The sequence below is a fragment of the Solea senegalensis genome, linkage group LG6 (assembly GCF_019176455.1).
Source record: "Solea senegalensis isolate Sse05_10M linkage group LG6, IFAPA_SoseM_1, whole genome shotgun sequence".
NCBI classification, from domain to species: Eukaryota; Metazoa; Chordata; class Actinopteri; order Pleuronectiformes; family Soleidae; genus Solea; species Solea senegalensis.
Window position 1 is genome coordinate 25,955,598 of NC_058026.1, and position 27,998 is coordinate 25,983,595.

General features: G+C 40.9%; 1 protein-coding gene across 3 annotated transcripts; it reads left to right on the top strand.

Annotated features, from left to right (window-relative positions):
- The first annotated feature begins 3 nt into the window (after positions 1-3).
- On the top strand, positions 4-27,997 carry sh3gl2a (SH3 domain containing GRB2 like 2a, endophilin A1). 3 transcript variants are annotated; one of them, XM_044027996.1, is made up of 12 exons: positions 5-229; positions 20,055-20,123; positions 20,257-20,329; positions 20,758-20,901; positions 21,020-21,153; positions 21,241-21,399; positions 22,152-22,255; positions 22,355-22,470; positions 22,962-22,976; positions 23,506-23,517; positions 24,752-24,763; positions 24,871-27,997. In XM_044027996.1, the coding sequence occupies exons 1-12, from the start codon at positions 185-187 to the stop codon at positions 25,065-25,067; spliced, it is 1,080 nt and encodes a 359-aa protein (XP_043883931.1). In that variant the 5' UTR covers positions 5-184; the 3' UTR covers positions 25,068-27,997. The 3 variants fall into 3 exon arrangements, with proteins under 3 accessions (XP_043883932.1, XP_043883931.1, XP_043883933.1); XM_044027997.1 differs by lacking the exon at positions 23,506-23,517 and having other exon boundaries at positions 4-229; XM_044027998.1 differs by lacking the exons at positions 22,962-22,976; positions 23,506-23,517.
- Position 27,998: the final 1 nt, after the last annotated feature.

Below are 27,998 nucleotides of genomic sequence, written 5' to 3' on the forward strand. Positions count from 1 at the left end.
TTTAGTCAGCCCCTTTCCTCACAGGAGATCCCTCTGTCGAACACCAGCGTAGACTGGGTTTACAGTTATAGCCACGACTGCAGGAGCACCCATCCATCCGTTATACATCAAGGACCGAAATTCCTCTTATTGTCCCTCTAATTTGTTTTATAATCCCAGCCATAGGCACCGTCAAGTCACCATCATGTCTGTAGCGGGGCTGAAGAAGCAATTCCACAAAGCCACTCAGGTAAGAGAAGCCACCTCACACGAGACCTTCATGTTCGAGTCACGCAGTGTTTGGGAGCAGTGGAGTGTGGTCGTGTGCGTCAAAGAGATTCACCGTTACGCACATTTATTTTACATTCACTGCTGCTGCTGCTGCTGCTGCTGCTGCTGTAGTAGTGTTACCTCTCATTCGGATGCACCGCCATGGTGCTGAACTGTGCTCCATCGTAGTGGCTGACTGCTGTGATGCAGCACTGCACCAATGTAGTGACACATTACTCTGCAGCCTCCATCTCGACACCCTGCGCTCCTTCGATGCATCACTGGAAACCACACGATAAATGATTCAGTGGCACGTTTCTGGTGTGTGGCCGTCTGAGAGGCAGATGGCACGACACTGTGATCGTAGTGATGTCGTGTCTCTGTGTGTGTGTGTGTGTGTGTGTACCCTTCAGATGACATTCCGCACAGACAAACATCAGAGCTGCTGCCGTTGTAGCTGCAGCCGCTCCCGCCTCTGACTTTCAGTGCAGAATGACTTGAAAACACGGTTTTAAATAAGTGTTTCTTTTGAAGACAGCGGCCACAGTGGGGAGTCCACCGTGCACCGTGTTATGCAATCAGTTAAGAGCGCCTTGGCAGCGGAAATCCGCTCCTGTACCAGCAGCAGCAGCAGCAGCAGCAGCACGCCATGACCTCTGCGCCCTCTAAACGCAGTAACATCAATGTTTTTGTGTTTTTAAACATGTCTCTTCCATGCATCTCATTATGAATTAGCTGTACTTGGAAATTCATATCTCATCTTTCACAGTTCATCATGTTGTTTGAACCATTTTAGCTTTGGGGAGAATCACAGTGGCTGTCATAGCTCACCACTGATCCTCAGCACTAACCAACACTAACTCCAGGGCTTTGACTGACTTTTATTTCCGGTCTAAGCTGAGAACTGGGGTCGGTATCTATGAGTCACTCAAGCCTCATATAGCACAGCAGGAAGTCCAGAGCATGGCTAACACACACACACACACACACACACACACAGAGAGCATGTGTGCATTTTAGCATATGTTCCTGCAGTGTTTCCAGAATTGTATTCAATGTACATTCTAGTACAGTAAAGACACTCCAGCCTCTTATCTTAACCACCACAAGTAAATGTCTTAACCTAAACCTAACCTCGCCCCAATTCTACCCATAAACCTCAAATCAATTCTTAACCTTCAGAAGCTCACGTGTAGTCGATCACTCTTTAGAGTATTGACTTAAAGAAAGACTGTGTAACGTGTCTGCATATTTTCAAATATTCAAAAATGATGTTTGGATTGTCTTTAGTGCTCCTACATTTCAAAGCACTCACAGGTTTGTATTTACAAAGCATTCAAAGCTACACTTTTTCACAGCACAGTTTCTGTCACTCATCTTTCATGCCCATTCACACGCTGTCAGGAGCAACGTGAGGTTAAGGGTCATGCCCAAGGACACTTGGGATCAAACCCACATCCTTTTTTTGAGTCTGTGCTTTGACCTCTGGGTCAAACCCTCAGAAACACATACCTGACACTACAGTGTGTCTTTAGTTTTCCTCAAAACACAGGGAACCAGACAAGTCAATGCTGCTGCTGCTGCTGCTGCTGCTGCTGCTGCTGCTGCATCACCGTTTGTTGTTGTTTTGATTGAGAGCAGCAGAAAATACAGTACGTTGACAGCAGTGCAGTAACAAATGATAAGATGATTACGGTCGTCTTTTTGTTATTGGGAGGTCATATTTAGATGATAGCATCTTATTTCTAGTACAGTTTTCACCTTGGTAATAACAATCAGGTGATTTCAGTGATTCCATGTTATTGAATGAATGCATGACTATCTTTATTGTGGTTACGTTCATAAACAAAGTAGATCATTTAACACAAATGTGCCAATAACTGGAATAGGCTTAAGCATGTGGCTTGTTTTTGCCTTTCCTGTACGTAACGTAAGGAAAAACCAAGAAAATCAGAAATGTAGAGAACATGCATAAAACACTGTGTTCAATTTGCATTGTAAGCTTTATTTATTCTTACATTTCAACCTTTTTTTGAATTCATCATTGAGTTCATTCCATAACTCCATCAGCGTCATACTTATGTGTAAATCAGAACTGATCATTAACATATTGTGGAGCTGAAGTTCGTCCTCACTCCCACAACTATAGTGGTGTGACTTTCAAAGGTCACTGCTGCATTTGAGACAGTGATATTATTTACAGTGAAAACATAATAATATAATAACGTTGTATTTTACATCTGGCTTTGTTGGCATTCTAATTCTAAAATACGTCATGATAGGAATGATGTGTTAAAGATAACTGGCAGTGGTCATCACAACACTTTAATCAGGAACTCATTTGAACAGATTGGAAGTAGACAGCAGCTCATGTGTTCATTCACTTTGATGAGTCTATTGTCACACATTAAAAACGTCCTCTCCTTCACTGCAGATGTTCCCCTGTTGCCTCTAGTGTGTGTGTGTGTGTGTGTGTGTGTGTGTGTGTGTGTGTGTGTGTGTGATTATGCTGCATATATTTCTGTGGCTCCTGGTGTTTGTGTAAACAGGTGTAAAAACGCAGAGGAGACGTTGAATTTGCACATTCACACACAGCACTGTCTTCATAACTCACTGTTATTCCCAGTGCTACTGAGGCAGCTCTGGGCTCAGGCCCTGTGTGTGTGTGTGTGTGTGTGTGTGTGTCTGCTACACACACACACACCCAGCACATGTCTCTTTCCACTGGCTGCCAGTGTCTCAATCCCTCTTTTCCTGTGCCACTGCTTTGTAATCCAGGCCCAGACTCCACTGTAGGTAGAACAATCTGTCGGCTTGCACACACACACACACACACACACTCACATGTTGTGGAAGCATGCTTTGGAAATATCCCCTGTCACAGTGTAAGACGAGAGGCCTGGAGATTAAGGATTAAAAGAATCGGATAGTGATTTGGTCGAATGCATGGCAGAAAATGTGCACTCAGTCCTTTTTCCCCTTTGTCACGACTCAGTGTTGTGAGTAAGCGACAGCATGTGTAACATTACAGCAGCAAAAATGAGTCACAGTGGATTAACAGACAATGAATATGCAATTATTTTAATAACCAATTTTCAGGCATGAGCACATTCTCCTGCGCAGTGTGAGAGATTGAATGTTATTTGACATCCAGAGGACACAAAATGATCCGATTTTGATTGATTTATTTTTCTATTATTACGTCATATTTATTGTGTTTTTTAATTATAGGTATGAAATGAAGTTGTGATTCATTTGTCAGACATCTACAGCACCTGCTCAGGGACTACAGATGGAAATTAGCCACAGCCTGGCTACAGTCTGCCTCATTTACATGTGAATGTTCATTAATGAGCGCGGTCCCGCTTTTCAAAATTAATACCAATTTAAAATTAATAATAATTATATACAATATCTATTGGAAAAGGCAGGGTGACCTTTTCAAAATAAATATTTGGCAGTGCAGACGAAATTGTTACAAACAATTTATGATGTGATCTGAGTCAGACTTTCTAATGACTTTTGAGTGATTAATTAATCAAGAAAATAATTAAAATTCTGTATTTTTACTATATATTTTTATCAGTGTGTAATGTAGTGCTTAGTAATGTACAGATATTAGAAATAATTAACAATGACCAGACATGAAAAGAAGGATGTTAGTGTCAGTGAGGCGAAGTCTGGGATGGTTAACGGTTACATTGTCACATGATATAGAGTAGATGACATGTTCACTCCCTCGTCTCCAGGGTAACTATGTACCATATTTGATTTACTGTGTATATGACCATTAACGTCTTGTATCTTGCATGCAGAACAGAATAACGCCACTAAAGTCAATCATTTGAGCTGCGATACCATTTCAATTGTTTATATTGGAGCAGATTGTGCATTTTTATAGACCCAGGAGTCGCTAATTGCATCTTAGCAGTGTAGCTTTGTCTGTAGTTAAGTGAACATCAGCTGCTTTGTGAGAGACACGAACCGTCGTCCCTGTGCGTCGAGGCCTGCAGCGCACAGTCTTAGTGACAGACTTTATGGAATCGTGTGAGAGAAACGGCTAATAAAAGGCAGACTGACAACCAGTGGCTGGGATTTGATGACATTTATTACACACAGCCTCACTTTCACCCTCTCACATACATCACTGAATCATTTATTTCACACAACCACAATCACACCTTTCTCTGACAGGAGACGTCTCTCTCTCTCTCCCCCCCCTCCTCTCTCTCTCTCCCCCTCTCTCATCCTCATCCAAGGACACCCAGGCTCAGAGTGGTGCACGAGTAACAGCTGCCATTTTAAAAAGAAGGGAAATGTGGGAAATGAAGGGTCAAACCTAGCAGCTCCCAGAAGAAATAGTTTTTTAATTTAATTTATTTGTTTATCAACCAAGAAATCCATATTGCACTGTGGGCCTTTGAATGAAGCAATAGAGTTGGACATGCTCTATAAACCGTACGTCATCAACATTCATCCTTTCATTTTCTACCGCTCTGTCCTCCACGTGAGTGATATAGGGCGGGCCAGAGGCGGGGTCAAACCCTGGACAGGTCATCAGTCCTTGGTCGGGTCAACACATGGAGACAAAGAACCATTTGCTCTCACATTCACACCTACTGTCAGTTCATAGTCCTCTGCATGTTTTTGACTGTGGGAGGAAACTGGAGAAAGCCCCCCCCACACACACACACACACATGTTAAAACACACTCAGTGTTTTTAAAGGTGACGTTTCCTTTGCTTCAACTTCTCAGATGCTGTTCATGTTTGAGCAGATGCTGCTTTGTCGATTCTGTGCACCAGTGGAGAACGACGTGACGTCCACATCACAACCATGAGAGTAAACTACAGTGCAGTCACTGTCACAGTCCTCATATTCTATCAAACCCCCAGTTTTTTGCATTTACTGTACGACACATTTTTTTGTTTTTCTACCTCGGTGGAGTGAGTGCGCGCTGCCAGCAGGAAGTCAGAAACGCGTTCATTAAAATGGAACCTGCTGTGGAGAGAGGAGATGAAGAAGATGGCGACAGTGCTTGAGAAAGTGTGCCAGGGAAAGTGAGAGTGTAAACAAGGAGCAGAGTGTTTGGGTGCATTACTTGTTTCAGCTCAAATGGCTGTTTTCTGTACCAACCTCGTGTTTAAATGTAAAATAAAGAAATTCTGATTTTTAGAGCTCAGTGTTTAGGCTTTGGGAAACTGTTGCGTTCCATTTCATTTTGAATGACAAGGTGTTTTCTGCTGCTTCCTCTGCTGTCATTCATAGTTTGAACGTCAGCTGCCACGTGATTGAATGATTAGATCAGCAGGCAGTTGAATGGGGGTGTACCTAATAAAGTGGCTGGTTGATAATTCCCTCACAATTGCGTTTAGTAACACTAGACTGGTTTAAATATCATCGCGCGCTTCTTTTTCCACCTTTTATTGTGATTAAATGCAAATGTAGTAACAGTGTCAGGAGTCTGTGAAACCTAAAGAAAACACGGGAGTCTCTGCTGATTGGTTTCCATTTGAAATTCAAGCACTGATAGCAGCCATCTGTTGGAAATGATGATACAGAGAAAAGCTGCCAACATGCCTTTAAGGAGATTGTTGTACGATGTTCGTTGTGTGTGTGCGTGCGTGCGTGTGTTCTCTGTGCGTTCTATAAGGTGTTGTCGATATAAAGAGGCAGTGAGACAGGGTGTTTGTTACAGTGCGTAGCAGAGCAGTAATCCTCGCTGGTTGGATGTGAGGTTTCCCAGCGTGTGTGCTGAATACTAATATCAGCACTACTCATCTTGTCTTTATTGTGTAGCAGTGTGATGAGTCAACTGGAAACCATCTCATTTCATTGTGGAGAGGCAATAAATGGGTGACTTCAGGGCTTTTTTCCTTGGTCCATTTAAATTGAGTTGTTTTAAGTGTGAGTGTGTATGTGCAGACATTTCCAGCATCATCAGTGAGTTTGCTGTGATGAAGATCTGTGCGTGCCCGTGGACGGCAGTGGGCTCTTTGGTTGTGGCTGACGCCTGTGGGGCTTTAGGGCAGCAGATTGTGAGTGGGTGACTCATCCAGCCTCAGTCCTCACTGTGCCTACTGCAGTGCAGCGTAAAACTGATCCAGCTGGGAGATAACAGATGGGGTGGGAGGGGCAAAAAGAGTGCAGCAGGGGAAGTGAGATAAGGAAAGACAAGTGAGCTGAGAGAGACAGACAGGCAGACAGAGAGAGAGAGAGAGACAGAAAAACACCCTTGAGCAGGTGACAGGAGTGGCAGATAGATGGAGGGAGAAATCATCCATGGAGGAGGAGCTTAGCCAGGTCAAACAGGAGGGACTTAGAGAATAGTAGATCTGAAGGGATCTATCTATCTATCTATCTATCTATCCATCTATCTATCTATCTATCTATCTATCTATATCTGTCTATCTATATCTGTCTATCTATATCTATCTATCTATATCTATCTATCTAAATATATCTGTCTATCTATATCTATCTATCTATCTATCTATCTATCTATCTATCTATCTATCTATCTATCTCTGTCTATCTATATCTGTCTAACTATCTATATCTGTCTATCTATATATCTATTCCCCTTCCCCCATTCCTTCCTTCACCCCTTCCTTCCTTCCTTGCTTCCTTTTTGTACCGCAGTCACTGTTAAGTCTGTGAAGGCAAATGTAAAATATTTATTTATAGTAGCTGATGAGTCAGAGGTCAGAGGTCAGAGATAAATCGCTGAAAATGAAATGCTCTTAATCCAGTGCATTCACTTCTGGCCAAGTATTCAACAGCAATGCAGCACTGGATTGGTTCCAGTGATACCGTAGCCTTCACCCTTCCATCTGCATTGACTTCTCCTTATTTCCTGTCCAGTTTATGATGAATGTGTGATTCACTCAAACATGTCTCCATCTAGAGACCATGGTTTGCTTGGTCTTGCTTAACACACGGAAGTTTCATTGAGCTCTGTGACAAGTGCAAACAGCCTGTCAGGTATTTGATCCACTCCCTTCCTGTGGAATCTGTCACTGGTTCTCTGACATGTTTGATGTGTACTGTGTCACCCCCATCACTGCACTTCCAACAAATATTACCATTCATTTCCCTGACAGTGTATTAATCCCCCGAGCGGACCTTACAATGAGACTTTAGAATGTGATCAACATGACTCAGCATCTCCACTTCTCTAAGTAAATATGTGTGTTTCTCAGTGGATCCAACAGACTTGTTCCATTAAATGTTACATGTGATGGGAGAACTCATGCAGTCGCCACAGGGTTGTTGCTGCTCTGACGTCAGTATTTGTCTGGAGGTTAATGACAAAGACAGAACTATTCTCAGCTTCTCCTGTGGTTACATGTTGTTTGGCACATTCTGAATACGAGTGCTGCTGAAGTAAACTCATTAAATGTCCTCATCCAGGGGGCCTGTGATGAAAACACTGGTGTGTGTCTGTGTGTGTGTGTGTGTGTGTGTAGTCCACATGAAGTGGGCTGTGGTTCATTACTGTCCGTGTTTACTCTTTTCTACTCGCGTCTTTCTTCCCTCTCTCAGCAGCATCAGTATTCAGGCCATGGTTGATGTTTTATTCAGGACTGCTGTATTATATATTCTGGGCATCAACCACTGCAGGAGACACAGGCGACGGCTTGAAAGAGGGGGATTCTCTCAACCTGTATGAAGCATTAGGAAAATGCTCATGGAGGTCCTTCAGTTGTTATTGTACCTTTTTTAAAGATTCATCTTCTACTGCATTATCCTACACATGAAAGGATAATGAAAGTGATAAGAATTCGTACTCCTACTTTAAGCCTTGAGATTTGCATTTTGACCGGCTATCAGCTGTTATTGTGCTTTGTTATCTGTTTTCCTCTAAATGGGAAGGTAGTTTAGAAAAGTGACGGCATGTTCTCTTGAAGAAGATCTAAAACTAGAGATTTTCAGGAGAATTGTAAATCTAGTAAGAACCAGACTCCTTATCCCTCACAGACTTACATCTTCTGCTATAAAATATATGTTTACGTTCAAGTTGGTGTCATGTGGACGCTGGAAGACTGTGTCCAATGTTATATATAGTGTATGAATTACACACTGCATTAGGTTTTTACTTTGAGTCATGATTCCACAGCTAACACCGTGGAAGCAATTACATTTCATACTTGGAAAAACCTGGAAACAGTGATAAGACTAAATGAATCCTCTCTCTTACACACACACACACACACACACAGGTTGGAGCAGCTATCCTTCCGGAACCTGCATTGACTTCCCTTCATTTTGACTGAAGCCTAAGCCTAATCTTAACCTTAACCTAACCTCGATTCAAATGTCAGCCCTGAACTTAACCAGTTCCTCAGAAATGAGCTTCTGCAGAAAGGTTATCGTTGTATTTCATTTCTCAGATGTTGTATTATATACATGAGGCAGTCTTTATTTTTAGCCGTGTCATTGCTCCAGAAACAGAATCTTTTGATTGTCACCGGACTTTCCTTCATTCATTCATTCATTCATCATTCATGTCCTGTCAGGATGAACGCTAATCACCAGTTGTATGTTCATTAGTGATGTTTCCCTCTGTGATGCACAGTCAATAATGTTGTAATAATAATCTGATCAGTGTTGCACTTGTATCAGTCAAGGTTTTGTCTTTTTCTTGCGTTCATTTCATTTTTAAATGACGTAACTCATGTCACTGTGACGGTGGACTGAGGATGCGTCAGTACAGTACGGCAGTCACATTTTCAAATACTCAAGTTTGAACAAATATTTGTGAGTAATTATTCCTTTGGAAACATTTGGAGATTTACCCGCCCATACGCACACACACACACACACACACACACACACACACAGGTCAATCACTCATGCGCTGCCTCCTCTTCTGTCTCACTTGAGCGTCACTAACAGCTCAGATGAATCCTGCTTTGCTTTGTTCAGTAGGAACCTGAAATACATCCACATACTCCACAGATGATGGTGGAGCTCACATCCATCCATCCGTCCATCCATCCATCCGTCCGTCCAGTCTTCTACCACGTTATCCTCCACATGACGGTGATACCGTTGTCACAGCAAAGACAACATCATTTTCCTGACAGGCCAACATGGCATTCAAAGTGGATTTTAGACCACACTTTACTCCTCCTCTTCAGAGGGCCTGCTGCACTTTTAGGCTGGTCTTATGGTTCGACAGCTTTGACAGCACTGTCCACGAGCAAGTCTTAACAACAAATCGAACCACACACTGTAATGTCCAGTGAGTAGAGCAGTAAACACATTTGCTTCACAGATGAGGACAGGTTTGGGCCAGGTTAGTGTGGAACAGCAAGACGAGAGACGGGTTAAAGTGTAGCAGAAAGCTGCAAGAGATGAGGGGAGGAAGTAATGGAGTTAAGTGGAGAGAAGAGGAGACGAGAGGAGGAAGTCGGAAACAAAAGAGGAGTGTAGGCAGTGCTTTCAGACAGCTGTAGCATCATGCCCTCGGTCTAATGCCTAATTTTGCTGGTGAAGGGACAGTAATGAGGGTTAGGATGGAACAGGATGTGCTTCACTGTGTCCATGTGCCCAGCAGGCTGTTGGACATGAAATAATAATAATAATAATAATAATATAAAAACCTGTTATTTGACCTCAGCCATGGACACTGAAGCAGTGAAGACATGGTGTCCTCCTCCCCCAACTGAGCTGAGTATGAATGGCTTGTCAGGGATTATATTCAGATTAATCAGACCACAGTGACTTGGCATTATTTTGAATGCCGTGTGTGACTCTGTGACGGTAATCTGTGAAACACGCTGAAAATGTACCTCGTGATTTTAGAGCTCTTCTTTGCTGTTTCATGAGAACGTGTGTGTGTGTGTGTGTGTGTGTGAGGGAGCGCATCATGGATTAATGCAGCCTAGGACTAGGGTCTTTTTCTATAGCACATGATGTCAATTTTGTAGATTATGTTCCCATGTAGAGGAAATTTGATGATAAAGCAGTTGGAGCTTGTTACATATTTGATTGATCTGATTGCAAGTGATCGTTGTCATGACTGTTTCCTCATTGTTTATTGGACTTGCTTTGTTTTTTCTGCTGTGGTTTAATAGAACACGAGTGGAGCTCCAGCTGAGAGCCACCAGCTGACCTGGCCTGGCCTCACTTCAGTGCCTGAATACCACTTTTACCAATGTCAAGTCAATGTTTCTGGTCTTTTAAACAAAGACCCTGTCATGTTCCAACTGCATCACAAATATTTATATGACATGTAATTGTCCGCCCTACCCACAACCTCTATATTACGTATATGCTCTGTTCTGGTATGTTTTATTAAAACCCTTTAACTCCGAGCCGACGACACTCGTTTGTTCTATCGTAAAAACTGCACCGGTTTCTGAAAACTGAAAAGTTGCTCGTCAAAGCTAACGTGTGGTTATCGCGGTCATTTCACTCACGCTGTTGCAGGAAGCCCACGAATCAGAGACAACTAAAATCTTATAAAACTTTTAGTTTTTCTTCATTTTAATGTACTCATGCAGTAAAATGGGCAAAAGCACTCACTCATGGGACCTTTTCTGGCTCTTTATGGTTAAAATAAGCAAGAAAAGGACATTTTAAGGGTTATATTTACATAAACTTTATTATACACCTACCAATTCATTCTCACCAACTGTCTTTGCTATGTGCTCCATTCTTAATGATGGTCAGCAGTTGTCTTTATCTTTATTGTGGTTTGTTTGTCACTTCCTGTTGTGACCTTCTTCATGGACAGTGAATCTCATCAAACCTGCTCTGGTGCTGAACAGCACATAGTCAATATCAATGTGTGCTGATGTTTGAATGCCAGCGCGTGGATTTATTACTATGACTTTGGTCTGAGTCGTGTGAGTGTGTTTGGAGGAGAACTGGAGGAATGTTTGCTGTTTTATTGATCACACACTCGATGCTCGGCTGCTTCTTTTCTCCAGGATCCATTACTCTGCTGTCACTGCGGGATGCTTTAGCCTGAAGAGGGAAGTAAAAGATATTTATCTTCATCATCAACGATAATGAATCGGCTTTGTTTGACTTGAGGTCTTGAGTTTTCTGTGCATGTACTGACCACACTGTTTACTGCACTCGTATACTTTTATGACGACATCTAGTTTCCTCTGATGATCCAAACACAGTCCTGTCACAGCACACGCTGTTGTCTCGCTTTGCTGTTTGTCACTCACGTCCTTTTATTTCCGCCCAGATTTGCTTTTAGTGAAGATATTATAATGTGTCGTCATGTTTGATCTGGCTTTTGTTTTTGATTAATGGTCATCAGTTGTTTTGGGGATCTTATTTTTTTCATTAAAGATGACATGAGACATGGCTGTCCCTCCTCTGTGGTCAAACACTGCATCAGAAGGACAACGAGGGTCTCTCCTCTCAGGAAGCACATTTCTGTCACTCAACATGAATGAAATGATAACATCATGCTTTTACTCGAACGAAGGCATATTTATACAAGTTATATATAAATATATATTATATATGAAGTGCTCTGTATTCACTGTGTATAAAAACCTGAATGTTGAGCATTGCAATTCCCCTGTTTCTCTTATTGTATAATGCATGACTCTGTGCTTAGCTGAACATTATCTTTTATGCATGAGTCACTTTTCCTGCTCTATAATCACAATAACCCATTTTTCAATGGAGCTCAATTTTTACATCATTTTCCCTCAAATGTATGATAACAAGTTTCATCATTTATCACAAGTGAAGTGTATGCACTGTGCAAACACACTGTGAGATACTGAATATTGCTTTTTTAATGTTTTACCTGAGATTTGAAAAGATGTTTGACGCCACAATTAAAACTGGTTCTTCACCCTGGAGCACCTTTAATTATCCAACATGAGTTTGGATCATTATTGTTATCAGCTAATTAGAAATGATTTATTTAGACATTTGCTAAATTAGTCAGCAATAACTTTCAAAAATAAAAATCTATTTTTATTTGTTTTAATTTATCCTTTATTTAGTCAGGAAGGTTTTTTTTAATTTATCCTTTATTTAGTCAGGAAGGTTTTTTTTTATTTATCCTTTATTTAGTCAGAAAGGTTCCATTGCGATACAAGATCTCTTCTTCCAGGGAGTCTTGTTCAAAACTATTTCAGATATAAAACTTACCTCAGAATATAAAAGCTTAAAGGAAGTCATTTAGTATTTAGATCTGATGCTCTTAATTAAACTTAATTATACAGTGTATTGTTAAATCGTTTTTTAAACGTCACTAACTACAGGCCGTTATAACCTGGTAGATATAGATATAAGAGTAGCTGGGTGATAATTTGAAGGCTAAATGATGTCGTTGCAGATACACACACACACACACACACACACACAGAGAGAGAGAGGAGGCAGCAGCAGTGTGAAAATGAGCTTTAATAACTGTCATCAATATTGATTTTCACTGTTCATTATCCCACACAGCACCTTCATTACACCCATGCAGATTTCACTCACAGTGCTGCTGGGCAGACATTAAAATGACTTAGAGGATAAATGAAATCTTTTCTGTCTCAGTGACGTGCAGGAAAAAAAAAGTCAAGTCCACTCTCTCGTCTTCAAACCTCCGTCATTATCGCTGCAGAGAGACACGTTTGAAATGGAAATTACACGCTGGGCGTCGAGCACAGACAAAGATACAAGTCACGTGTTGTTTAACGTGTTTCTAACGTGTGTGTGTGTGTGTGTTTGAGTGATGGTTAGTCATTGAGTATTGACCTGTATAAAATAATACTGACTTTTAAACGCAGTAAGCTGAATATGTTAATAGCTGATGTTTATTTTCTTGACATAATCCCACTTTGTTGACGGAACATGCAAATTCACTCACTCCTTTAGTCACTGCAGCAGCCACACACACACACACACACACACACACACACACACACGCGACAGTGTGGAGCTTTACAGGATGGATTCACGACTGATTGTTTGTATCAGACAAAGTCACTTTGGTGTTTTAAGTGTTAGAGACAGTATTATAATAACAATAATAATAATAAACTTTGTTTGTATTGCACCTTTCATACAAGGATTGCAGCTCAGCGTGCTTCACAATAGAAGGACAATAACATTTAAAAAGCAAAGAGATGCAAATAAAACAGTAAAACACAACACGGGGGAATGAACAGGAGTAAAAATATTATCCAGTGAGCTGTGTGCCAAAGTTTAGGGGCGTATTATGACTTTTAAAATGTAGTTGAACGGTGGATTATTTTCTCAAAAGATGTTCATCACTTAAGTGATGATTCTTTAAGTTATGTTTGACTATGATCCTGAGAAGCAAACAGAAACCACATCAGGCTAAATGACGTTTAGTCCGACTCCCTGTCCTCTATGAAGAATTGTGATTTAAACTCTATATACTATAACTGCAGTGATGTAGTTATAGATAAACAAATCATTTATTATATAGAAGAAAGAAAGATTTGTTGATGTATAATAAGATGAAAATAGTAATAAAAAGTCATATCTTAGACGATACTCTGATGTGGGAGTGGTTACACAGGATATAAAGATCATAAGACATTAAAAAGGAGAACAAAGAATCAAGCACATGGTGTCTTTCACACCTTCTCGTGTTTCTAGGCAGAACAATCGCTGCTCATTTCCATGAACTGCACAGATCACTATTTTAACATCAGTTGTGAAAATAATGTACTGGTGTGAATTTATATTAAAAAAAAAAAATGTGTTTAAATAATAATAACGAGAATTTTAATTAAAAACAAACCAGTGCGTGCCTTTAGTCATCCTCAGTCCTTGTCTCCTCCTCATCCATGTTACATATGCACAGAGCTCACACACACACACACACAGTGGCACGCTACGCTTTGCTCACACACACACACACACACACACACAGAATGCCAGCTGGTGCATCCCCCCACCCCCATCCCCCCCCACCCTCCCTCTTCCATTTGCTGAGCAGTGCATGGTCAGATCTCCCCAGCTACAGACTCATCCCCACTGTTACATAAGAGCCATGCAGAGGCTTACAAACCAGATTAGAACAGCCACAGGCCGCTCACTCAGAGAGGATAGAGGTCAGTGAAGCAACGTCGTCCACCAGTGGACTGATGCTGGACATGTGTCCTCACGGGCGCTGACTTGTCTGCGTTGTTGTTTTTTGCTTGTTTGTCTGTGGTTCAGTGAAATATCCTAATTATCAACTCTGATAAACTACTAATGTTAAACTACTGCCCACTAATGCTGCCCAGGGTCGTGATGTTCTACAGGATTACTGTAGTCCTGTCGTCCTGGAAGCCCCACCCCCCCGATCTGGCTCTGCACACCAGGATTTAAGAATCAATGAAGAAACAAATGGATTTTCCTTAATTGTGCATCAGCACAGGTCTATTCTCTGTCCTCTTGTCCTCTTGTCCTCTTGTCCTCTTGTCCTCTTGTCCTCTCTTCTTTGATCGTGTGCTCAGCTGAAGTTGAAGTTGAATTGTTGTTCAGGTGAATGCACCTGGACATGTTGTTGACATGCATGAGAACAGTGAGGCACTGAGAGTACTTGGAGTTCATAAAGAAAAAGAGGAACAATGAGGAGGACAAAATGTCTTCTGGACATTGTTTTTTTCTTTTAACTTCAGTTTTAACTTCTTCTTTATCATCCGTTTTTTTTCCTGACAAAACACTTACAGTGAAAAATGAAGCCTAAGCTTGTTTACCATTAAATGTGATCTGTGTCCACAAAGCACTTTAGGTCTGTCCTTAATAATCAACCTAAACACATGACTGTATGAAATCCATCCAAAATATAACATAAATAAATAATAATAATAATAATAATAATGATGATGAATAAAGAGCCTACAGTCATACATCACACTGGGACACATGTGCATGCTGCTGTAAACAGGAAGTTCATTCTCATTACAATGGTTACATTGTTACAATTAACAATGGTGAAAAGTATCGGAACAAAGATTTATTGTGTTATTATTATCAGGAGGTGAAACAGTGAAGCGGTGACGAACATCGCTGCCTCACAGGATAAGGGTCACCGGTTTGAGTCCCGGTGTGGTGTTCGCTACGACAGTTACACTAAACTGACCACTGTGATAATAATAATAATTGTAATTGTAATAATTGAATGTGAGAGTGAATGGTTGTTTGTCTCGGTGATGAACTGCTGAACGTTTCGCCCTAGTTCACGGTGTGTGAGCTCCACTCATGTGGAGGATAAAGCAGCACATACGTGAATTTTCACAGTATTTTGGATTCTCACAGAAGGGCAGTCAGGTAGAGGTGAGGGATATTTGAATGCTGTCAGGAGGAGTTAGATCACTTCCTGTAGCTGTCCAGCAGCAGGGGTTGTCCTCCTAATAGCCTCGCTAATCACTCTTGTCATTTTTAATCTCCCTCTTCCACCCCGTGGGCGTATTTTCAGCAGGGGCCTCTGTGTGCCCAGCCAGGATTAAGACTAGTGAGCAGGAGCTGAGGGAAGGGGGTGTTGGAGGAAGGGTGGGTGGAGTGTTGTATCATCAGCAGCAGCAGCAGCAGCAGCAGAAGCAGCAGCAGTAGCAGCAGCAGCAGTAGCAGCAGCACACTCCCTTTTTTGCCTCACATTGGCCGCCATGTGACGCATGTTAGTACTAACAGTGCAGTAGTAAAGGGTAAAAGTACAAGCTGATAAAGGTGCAATGCAGTTAAGACACTGTAGAAAATAAACGTAATTTTTCTTCTTCTTTATTTTATTTTTTTTAAAATATTACCACCTTTATTACATTTATCACATTAAACCATCACACAGCAAAACCCTTAAACTTCCCCATTCGAACGGGCAGCATACAACACTGTTATCCTCAAATAATCCCATTTTTACAGAGCATCTTCACTATCACCATGTTTAACCTTAAATCTAAGAATCGTTCCTAAATGTCTTTAAAGTCAGAGGATTTTTTTCCTGACATTTCTATAAAATGACAGAAAATATTCACATTTAAGAAGCTGAAAAATCGAAGTTTCTAAAGCCAGACTTGACGTTAGATTTCACACACACATTAACCATGTTGTCAGGATGGATTTAAAGGTTATGAGTGTGAGTGCTGCTCAGATGGACGTATGATTACATCATGAAGATGCAAATCCTTGACAGTATCCAGTGAGACAGTCCATCTTAGATTGTCTTGATTATTTGATACAGTTATGTATAACATTAATAAAAATATACTTATATATATATACTTGTACTTTAAATCAATCAGGAGATCCATGATTTAACTGAATATTCTTTTTTAAGGCAGAGTGATGGTCCTTTAATCGTAGTGTTTGTGGTGCTTTCTTAAACGCTGTGTTTGTATTTTGTCACAGAATGAACCAAAATGAACTAAAATTAAATCTATTAGAAGTGATTTAGTTTGACACGTCATGGAAAACGTCCGTCCATGTGTTGTCTTAAGTCCACCTCTGAACCGTAGGCTAATGTATACATGTATATTATGATCCTGGGTTATTGACCACAGTGTAATCTAATCCCTGCCTCCATTACAAAGCAACCACAGATTAAAAACTGTCAAAACTCTCAAATTGCCTTAATGTATTTAATATAGAGGAGCAAATAATGGTGTTTTGTATTATTATTATTATTATTATTATTATTGTTTTTTTGGAGGTTGTAGCAGTAGAAAAGAAAACATCTATCAGAAGAGAGTTTAAAGATTTGCAGCAGATTATTCTTCAAATCATTCCACCAAATTGTTTACTTTTTAAAGTGTTTTCCCTCCAATCTTTGAAAACCTATGTCTATTCACAGCATATTTACACCAGTTTTACTCTGAAGAAAAGAAAATGGTCGTTATGTTTGATGTGTTTGAAAACATTCTTGTGTCGACAGCTCTAATTTGACCTGATTTGGATTGTGACACGATGAATAACTGACTTATTGAGAAATGATCCGTTTTGGCTCTAATTAAAGCAGCGTGAATTGTATTTTACAGTGTTGTGGCACGGCGAGAGCATGTCAGGACATTCTGCTGTCTGACCCCCCTGATAATGATGCAAGAGGTTTTGTGGATGGCGCCAGTGGCAGGTTGCCCTGTTGCTCTTGGCAAGATCTCTGGGTGGTTTTCGTGGCCACATTTAGCATATTTAATCTGGTCGGATTTGGTTTGCTCGGTTTCTGCCAGGAGGAGAACGATGAGAGAAAGATCCACAGCCTCATGTGAACCAGGCCTGAAGGTTCAAATTCACACTTTACATGTTCTTTTTAGCCACATCACTGTTGGTTAGTCTATCACTGTGATCCACACATTCATTAGATTGTCTGTTCTAAAATATGTGGCAAAATCTCCATTGAATGCAGAGGATGAAACTTTGGTCGTCACCTGTTTTCATTCTACAAAGACGAGGTTTGCAGCTCCAGTTTGGAGTGACATATTCTAGCATCTATGCACTGGATCACCAGTTATTTAGCTTTCAAACATTCATGGAGGAATTGTCATAACTCTTTTCCGGTCAGTATTTGTCATTTATAACCAGATCCTCATCTGATCATCAGCTATACTTCTTCTTATTGTTATTTGACAATACACAATTTATATCATCATATCACATTTTCCTAATCCCTGTTCAGCTCACTTCAGCTTGTCGTGTTGTCCCCTGCAGGGAGGACGAGGACCTGGAGGGCTAAGAGAGAGTGATGGATGCAGAATGAAAGCATGAGATGGGTCGTTGAGTGTGGCTCTGTCTTTGCTCTCGTCTCTTAGTGTCACACTGACACAGAGGGCAGCACTGTCCCCCCCGTCAGTAAAACACACACCAACAGCATGTTATTATCCAGTGTGGTGTCGGGGTCTCATTCTGCAAGAGCATCACAGTGTTTATCAGTCAATAACTCCTGCAATGGTAGTTTTGATGATTAGTGATCGGGCTGAAGTCAATCAGTTCTTCAGGGAAACTTGATTTTGATTATTGTCAATAAAACAAACTTATTAACAAAATTATTCAGAAGATAAAGTCAGACATTAGCGTACATTAGCACACACAGCATTAGTTCCAGTTCCAGTTCAGCTGATGTGTTTAAGATTATGATTAAACTTAAGTTAACCTCTTCTCATCCTAAAAAACTACTCATGTCTGTTTTAAAAAGCAGGGGTGTCAAACATAAGACCTGCGGGCCAGAAGTGGCCCACCGGAGGGTCCAATCCGGCCCGCAGGATGAGTTTGTGAAAATATCTAATAACAATAAGAATAATAATAATTCCAGATACCTGTGACTGAATGTTCTGTGCTTTTGTAAATCCACTGTGATCTGTAACAAGTGCCAATGGTAAACTTATGCATAATGTTGGTGAAATTGCACTTTTTTTCCTCAAGAATTTCAGGTTGTTCATCAACTGTTCAGTAAAAAGATACTTCAGTAAATTTAAAACCAAAAATATGGGAAAAAGAGTTGGACTTTATTATGCTGTTGTTTCACTAGTTTGAATTATAATGAGTTTCATCACAATCTTAAAGCAGTAAAATAAAACATTGATGTTAAACGTCTCCAGTAGCACCAAAGATAACGACAGTGTCATCACGTTCATGTTGCTGATGTACTGTCACGCTCAAAGATCTGCTGAGTCGGCTTTGTTGTTGTGTATGAACACTTAAACAGAGTGTGACGTATCCCAGCTCTGTGATCGTAAAGCTTCACACGTGTCACGTGTTGTCACAGCTGTGACCCGAGCAGTCAGCCCCGTCTTTGTCCCGGTTCTCAGATCATCAGGTTTGACGGGAGAGAAATCAGGACATAACAGGAAGTTAGACATAGTATAGTATACCTGACATGCCGGGCACGGGCAGATACCAGTCTCCATGGCAACCAGCTCCAGGAGGATTTGGAGACATAGTAGTGAGATGTGTAGGTGAAACTAATGGTTGGAAAAGGCTCGCTGCTAGATTGTGTGCGTGTGTGTGTGTGTGTGTTTTGGATTTTGCTTAGCTGTAAAAATATTAAGCTGCTTCACACGTGGCATCAGAGGAGACTCACTTTTCCCCCCGTAAGTCTTACACTGCACAAACGTCGTATAAGCCCTCGTGCTCCTCCCCGTCACAGATCAAAGAAGGGCATCTCATTATATTTACATATAAGCTCAAAGATCCTATAACCAGTGTAAAGAAAAGAATAAACGTCACTTAACCTGTCCGAGACGTGCACCCACAGTGTTGTATGAGTCATGTTTTGTGGCGTTCTCCTCTGTAAAGTCTGTGCCTGGCCTTGTTGTGTCAGATTGCTGCACCCTCGAGGCGTCTGGTTACATCACTGATCAGAACTGGAAATATTATCATGAGACGAGGAGCTCAGAGTTGCTATTTCTGCTCTTATATCCATGAATCTGAAGTTCCCAAGGCCAATCGGACCATATACTGACTACATTCTTATATACTGAGATGCATTTGTCTGAATCTGAGACGCTGTGGTTTATTTTCCTGACCTTTCTCTCAATTTTTGGTTTCTAGTAAGTGAATAATTGAATAACAAACATAGCTGCAGTGTAAGCTGCAGGCAAACAGTCACAAGGACACGCTGCCTCATTTGTGGAAGACACACACACACACACACACACGCGTAATACTCCGTCATGGTGAGAAGATTCATACTGCAGGATGAAGGTGTTGTGATGATGAAGCACAAGGTCAAGCTGATGTTTGTGTGGTTGACATCATTTTGATTGGAGCAGAAATGTGATCGGGTCATTTTACAGACTTGAAGGAACAGCGTGTGGAACTGTCCGAGTTTCCTCTGACGCTGAACACTTGACATGTTTGTGTTTTCTTCCCTTGTGTTTGCGTTGCAGAAAGTGAGTGAGAAAGTGGGAGGAGCAGAGGGAACAAAGCTCGATGAGGACTTCACTGAAATGGAAAAGGCAGGATCAACCTCTGTTCTTATTCCCATCATTATCTTGCGGAGAACGACGACCACTTCCATAATTATTTATAGACAAATCAAACGTATAATCAAATCTGTTTGTCTTCCATCTGTTTGTGTGTGTGTTACAGCGGGTGGACACCACCGCTCGGGCAGTGATGGACATAATAACCAAGACCACTGAGTATCTGCAGCCAAACCCAGGTGACATGAAGCGAAGGCTACAGTTTAGAGTTATACTTATATCCTTTTTTCAGCACAACCTCAAACTAAATAATACTTTTCACTAACTGTATAAATACACTCAAAACTTTGACTCAACAACATACATTTTGTTTAAAGCCTGAATATGTGACCTATAAACACACACCCAGGGTGTCCATATAAGGCAGTGGTTGGCATCATTTTCTGTCATGCTCCCCCTAGAGGACAGAAATATTTTCACGTCCCCCCCCAATTGAAATACTATAGTGAACCTGATAATATTTATTTATCTGTATAAACCACTGTATGAGTTGTCCCACCCTGCCTCTCACGCCCCCCCGAGGGTCACTGTGGTCATCACGACTACAGCGCTAACGTCCTGAGACCTGACTGAACACTTTGACTTCATTAGTGTCTTGTCTTCACAGCCACACGAGCCAAGATGAGCATGATGAGCTCCATGTCCCGTATGCGGGGACAGGAGAAAGGGCCGGGCTACATCCAGACGGAGACCACACTGGGAGAGTCCATGCAACGATTTGGCAAGGAGCTTGGAGAGGACTCTAACTTTGGTGAGTTAAAAAAGGAGAATGTAGTTTACAGTAACAAGTCTCTTCTCTATAATGGCATTAATAACAGCTGTCGATAGATTTTGAAATGTTATACATGTTTATTGTCCCCCTCCCCCAGGGACTGCTCTCATTGATGCTGGGGAAGCCATGCGTGAGCTGGGAGAGGTCAAAGATGCTCTGGACATGGAGGTCAAACAGAACTTCATCGATCCGATGCAGAACCTCCACGAAAAAGATCTCAAGGAGATTCAGGTACATGTGCAGGTGTTTGACAAACACTTGAGGGAAACAGCGATAAACTAAACCATCTAAAGTTTGAGGGTTCTTCTTCTTCTTCAGCATCACCTGAAGAAAATGCAGGGTCGTCGTCTGGATTTTGACTACAAGAAGAAACGCCAGGGCAAAGTGACGGACGACGAGATCAAACAAGCACTGGAGAAGTTCGACGACTCCAAGGAGATCGCGGAGCAGAGCATGTTCCACCTGCTGGAGAGTGACGTAAGCAAACCTTCATCTTTACAATAACATTACACATGTAATTGGTCATTTTCATTCATGTATAATCACCTGAAACAACTCACAGTAAGACTCGTCCCCTTAGCTTCTGGAGACACTTACAATGGACAAAGCTAACACTGAGTCTTTCTGCTCTTTGTTTACTTGAACCTCAAGGTCAAAGTGCTGCAAAACTCCCACACACACTAACACTTTCCAGGACACGACAGAGTTGCGATGAATGAATGATTGTTTCAAAAATGGACTTTATCATTGTTTCATGTTCATCAGTCAGATCTTTGGGTGCTGATTGTTGGTCAGTGACTGTGGTGCGTCACAAACATAAGATCCCTTTTTACCAATTATTTCCAGGAACTTTCATTACAAGGAACTTATTTACCTGGTAATCTGTGTATGTTCCTTTTTTTGAAAAGACCGATAGCAAACGAATGATTCCTTCTTTCTTCATCTTCTTTTAAAGCAAAATCAGCTCCTTCCCCTTAGCACAGCGTCTAGTGTCTACAGTTCCTGGTCATCTGAAAAGTCCCTTGTAGCGAGAGGGGACTTATTACGGTTGAGGGAAGTTTCTCCCCGGGTAGTTTTGGTGGAAACATGCCGAGGTTTTTCAAAATCCCGGGTAATTGAGAAACGTCCCTGCGGAGGAAACTGTGCTAGACTGACCGAGTGAGTGAATCATATACTGACATGGAGTCAGTGAGTGCTTACTCCTGCGCTGCTTCTGTGTGTATGAACAGATTGAACAGGTGAGCCAGCTCGCTGCGTTGGTCCATGCTCAGGTGCAGTACCACAGCCGGGCTGCGGAGATCCTCACACAGCTCTCCAGTAACCTCGACGAACGGTGAGTACGCTAGTATCTATTCCAAAGGTGCTTACCAGTGTTCAGAGTGAGAAGAACGCGGTTACTCTTCATCTAAAGTCTGTGTTTCCCTCATTGCAGGATAAGGGACACCTCTAACAAACCCAGGAAAGAATTCACTCCTAAACCCCGCACGTCTCTGGACTTTTCCATTAGTGAGAACCACAATGGAGGCATCCACAGTGCTCGTTCTCCAGGTGAGAGCCACAATATAAACCTCATGTTCAGAGACACAACAGTCCAACATGGAGGAGTATTTACCTTAAAAAGATGCTTTCTGGGCTGTTTCTATTTATTCATGGGTTTTTTTTTCCTCTCATGATAAAGTTACAGTACTTTCACACATTCACGTTCTTTCTTAATATCTAGCTACACGATTTAGTGCAGACGTGTCACCAACATATAATATAAGAAACTGGAGAACATGTGGACAACATGCAAACTCCCTGCAGAAAGGCCCTGGGTCAAACTGGGATTTGAACCAGTGACCTTCCTGCTGTGAGGCAACACTGCTATCCACTTGCACCGTGTAGCTCTTAGAGGAACCAGTTCAAAATTAAAAAAAATGAAATCTTCTTTTTGTCTTTTTGAAGTTATGACCTGATAAAGTGAATATCAGTCAGCTCAGAGCTCATCAATACACTCTATAATACTGCACTCTTTTCCTTGTTTCCTTGTGTTCTTGTAGGGGCGAGGTCTCCAGGTGAGCCAGGTCAAACTTGTGGGGGATTTTATTTTCTGTGTCTATATGTTCATCATTTTATTTCCTCAGCACCTAAACCATGGTTGCCACACACAAAACCCTCTCCTCCCTCCCTTCCTCCCTCCCTCCCTCCCTCCCTCATGTTGTTTTCTCTTTGCAGTGAGGTCAAGTAAATCCTGGAGAGATAACAACAATATGTCCTCCATCATTTCATCTTTTTTCATCATGTTTTTTTTGTTGTGTTTAACAGACGCAAAGAAGAGAAACACAAGTGTTGTCCACTCAGTGTACACAAACAATAATCAGAAACAGTGGACGAGCATTTGTTTTCTCTCATCAGTCATTCAGCCTGTCTTATCCTTCTGTTTCTCCACCTCTATTTCAGTTTATGTTTCTTCTTCGCCTTATTATTTACGCCACCTTCTTCCAAATTCATCGACCAACTCATCATTTGTCTACATCTACAAAGGTTATTACTAAAATGTTGAGGGAAATTGCTTAATATTGTTTTCTCATTTTCTCTTTGCAGCAAGATCTCCAGGTGAGCAGAAATGACTTGGGAAGACAAGCAAACATCTCTTCAGCACTCTTATCGAAAATAGATGCTTCTGTTTTTTTCTTTTTCTTTCTTTCTTTCTTTCTGTCTGTCTGTCTGTCTGTCTATCTATCTTTCTGTCTGTCTCTCATGTTTTGTCTTCATGTTGTGTTCTCAGTACCGTGTCTGTCTAATCTCTGGTTTTTCTTCTGCCTCCTTAAAGAAATGATTCATTATTTTAATGCTAAAGGAATAATTCATTTGGACTTCTAGGTTACATCCATATCACTCCATTTGGTTTTATAAAACGTAAATTCTACCTCCAAGTTTTAGAGCCCGAAAAAAAGAAATAATAGACTGTTGGCCCCATTTTAGTTCGACAACTAAATAGAGAAGTTCTTATCAGCCATGATGACGCGACCATCAGCCGTGAGTCATCACCTCATTGTCATTGTTAGTGATACTTTCTTTAATGGCACATGCACGTGCTTCGTGTCCCTGAATAAAAAGCGCGAGTGCAGCAGTATTATTTGCCTCGTGTTGTTTTGTCACTGAACAAAACAACATGCAGTTTAACCTGTAAATCAGTGAGTTCTTATGGGTTCTAGCTGTTTCCTTATGCCCTCTTCTGTGGATAAACAATGGACGCCGTCTTCCGGTTGCAGAACAGAACTCCTGTTCTGCTAAGATTCACCATGTGACCGTCGCCATGACATTATTTGCAAGCAGAAATGAACACGTGCAACTACAGGCACATATTGGCCTTCACAGTCACACTGGTGTCCACTCATGTGAGCCGTGTTTTAGCATCATTTACAAAACTGAAGTGAGAAGTCGGGTAATATCTAGAAGTGAATACACTTCTATTCTTTCGCCCCCTGGTGGCTAACTGCTGCGTCCTGGACCGAGAAGACTGCGTCCATTTTATGTCCAGCAAATGTAAACGCAAAGACACTTCCCATCGGGCATTAACCTCATCTTAACATCACTTCTTTTTCTTTTTTTCTGTATTGTGCTGAGTCATTATGGACTCATTACTGCCCCCTGAGGACAGAAAACTAAAGTAACTTTTCTTCCCACACCAGTCAGAGGGGGCAATAATGACGTTGAATATGTAGAAACACAGTTCAGTTATAATTGATGATGATGATTAATGATGATGATGTGTCTTTTTTCTTTTTCTCTTCCAATCTGCTTCTCCCTTTTAATTTCTTTTCGTTTTTTCTCGCCCCACTCTCAGCCAGGTCTCCAGGTGAGCCTTTGACAAGCTTTTCTCGTGGTCATTATGAATCATATGCAGCATCTTATCTCTGCTAACTCTCTGCTCTCGTCTCTGTAACCGTCTGTGTTGCTCTGCAGCCCCGATGGACCAGCCCTGCTGTCGTGCTCTGTATGATTTCGACCCTGAGAATGAAGGCGAGCTAGGCTTCAAGGAGGGCGACATCATCACTCTGACCAATAAGATCGACGAAAACTGGTACGAGGGGATGCTGCAGGGCAACTCTGGCTTCTTCCCAATCAACTATGTGGATATCCTGGTGCCGCTGCCCCACTAGGGCGTCACTACTACCACAGCTACGTCTGCAACAGTGACAAAACAAATCCTAGCCTCGAGTTCCCTCCTGCAGTATTCCCACTAACCTTTTTCCCAAACATTCCTACTTACCACCTGCGCTCCACTTTAAAGGAGTCAAAAGAGCAACAACACAGTAAAGATATGAACAAGAATGATAACAGTTTAAAGCAAGTATTCACCATTTGAGCATTAAGACCTAGTGAGGAAAAAATAATGTTGTTGCTTCCCCTGATCCCAGGAGGTTCCTTCAGGCTTCCACAGTCTTCTGTCCTGGCTTTTGTCTCTTTTTGAGTTCGCTGTCAGTCCGTCATCACGTTATCAGAACAACTTTTCACAACTTTCACATTTCCTCTCATTCACTATATCATGTGGAAAAACATTACAGTAGATCTCACATACTATGGAAAAAAAAAAAAGCTCCACGTGCTTCATGTTTGTTAGAGGTTCTAGGTCAAGCATGATTTTTAAGTGTTAAAGTTTGAAGCTTATATATATATATTTCCTTTTTTTTCTTTTTTTTTAAAGGTATACGTTAGTTTTCGTCGTCGTATTCCTCTTTTTTAACTCTTGTCGTCTTATGGCATGTTCAGGGCACTCCTGTCATCCTCACACTTTTTAATTCTTCAGGGTTTTAGACCGATTCATTTAGTCAGGAACTTGTATACCAACACTACTTGTACTCATTTTGATTTCTTTTAAAACATCGACAAACATGTATACGCATGAGCTGTCACATGTGATTTTAGATACCAAAGTTACCTACAAAAACCTGAAGTAACTCAAACGGCGAGGTGTCAGTGAACCTGTTCGATGCAAAATCGTGAAGCAATCTTGTAATCTCTAGTCCTTTGTTCTTTTTATTGAGGGAAGAGTGAAACTGTGTTCTTACGTATGTGACACTAAATATCTGAGCCGGTTATTAGTGAAGTGGTGACATGATTTGCAAAACACACAAGTTTTAAAGTTGATGATGTAAGAAAACTACGGTGCATACGTTTCAATGCTCCAACGTGTACTTTATGAGAAACTTGTGTGAAAAATGATTGATGTATTGTGATATAATAACTAAATAGGATTCAAATGCTCCGCGGGGGCAACTGTTTTCTCCGGAGCTGCTGCTCTTTTTGCTGCATTCCTATTAGTCCAAGTAGTATTCTGTAGTTTAGCTGTCAATAAGCCACTGATTGAGAAAAATAGTTAGACGTAGTCAACAATACTGTTTGCAATACTTTCTGACAAGGACAAAGGAACGCACAAATGGCAGATTTTATTGAGAAATAATTTATTTTCAGTGGAAATTTCTTATTCTTATAATTATGCAATTTACACTGAAAACCCACCTTTTCTGACACAAAGCCATTGCTTTTTTTTTCTTTTCCGTGTCATATCAGACCTCAGTAAAACTGTTCGATATATTCCCCAAAGCTTTGCTCGTATGCAGTATTGTGCGGAACTCGTTTCCCGTCTTTAGCTGATGTACTTTTGTTAATCTGGAAATCAAACAAGCCTCATTTATTATTTGGTCAGCTGAGGTGCTGTAGTGGCCGCTTTAACCCTGACGGTTCATCCTCTGCAATGTCAACAGCGTATTAAATGATCTGTGCAGCAGTATTTTTGATTTGTTTTGGACATCTTGTAGTAATGTTGTATGTGTGTGTGTGTGTGTGTGTGCGTGCGTGTGTATTTTGGGGGAGGGATGTGAATTGGGTTTGCATACTGTACATGTACTGCATATGGATGGGGTTGCAGAGGACCTCTGCTGCTGAGGTATGTAAGATATACTGTCTAAACAAACATGGATGTCAATTCATTATATTCAGTAGAATAACAATAATGATCCAAAATCAACAGATAACCCATGTTAGGTGTTTTTATGATTTTAAGGGAGCACGACTTGATCAGGCAGTAAACTCTGGCTGGGGAAGAATCCGTTTGAAGAGGTCATGTATTTATTTTTTTAAGGTGATCCACTTCCTTCCTTCTTTTTTCTTTCAACTGTTTTTTAACAATCGTGTGTATCTTTGCCCTCAATGAGGACTGTACAGCTTTTGTGTTTTGTTTTCACCTTTGTGTGTATAGTCGCGCATCTACAGTAACGTATCTTATTTTTGTAAATGTGACAAAAGTATACACATGCAGGATAGATGTATATATACAGTATATTACCCAGACGCAACAGAAAGGGAGGGGGTTCTCTGTGCTACACATGATTGTCTTTGAATTGTTTGATTTTCTGCACTGGGTTTTAAGACTGTATGCTTGATGTAAAGAAAAACAAATGTGATAAGTCAATGTAATTTATTCAAAATAAATACGGAGAAATGATTATTGCCTTGATATGTTTGCGTGTACCCCCCCCCTCCAAATAAAAGTATATTACGTAGAAACAACATTAATTCAGAACAACCCTAACCTGACTTTTACTGCATTACACCTCTCTGGTTGTTGAGCAGACACAGCAGGGATTTAGCTCAGCAAACACAACAAGAGACAGTCATTATTTATTCTCCTGCTTCAATCTTGCAAGAAACCAAATTTGACTTTTTTGATTTTAAATTCTGACAAAAAATATTATTATTATTATTATTGTTATTATTGTTGCTTTGGGTATATTAAAGTCATACAATGAACTATATAAACTGTACAACCTGAACAAATAAGTAAGTACACTAAACAGTCACAACATTGTAACAGGTAGGTTATTTTAACTGTTGTTTGTTGTGTTTTCGAGCTGTGGTAAAAACAATAAATCAATTATACAAGTAAATTTGCTCAGTTACTGCAGATTGTCATTACGCGGCTCAAAGGGAAAAAAAACAAAAAAAAACGGGAACGGCCGCAAAATGAATAAAGATGTTTGTTTGTTTTTAAAAAAGCAGAAGAATGATAATAAACAACACGTTGGAACGAG

Bases quoted from the DNA above. Each gene is read 5' to 3' on its own strand.
- sh3gl2a (XM_044027996.1), top strand. From the start codon at position 185: ATGTCTGTAGCGGGGCTGAAGAAGCAATTCCACAAAGCCACTCAG. The intron at 20,124-20,256 runs GCAGGATCAACC...TGTGTGTTACAG, and splicing joins ACTTCACTGAAATGGAAAAG to CGGGTGGACACCACCGCTCG. The intron at 20,330-20,757 runs GTGACATGAAGC...TTGTCTTCACAG, and splicing joins GTATCTGCAGCCAAACCCAG to CCACACGAGCCAAGATGAGC.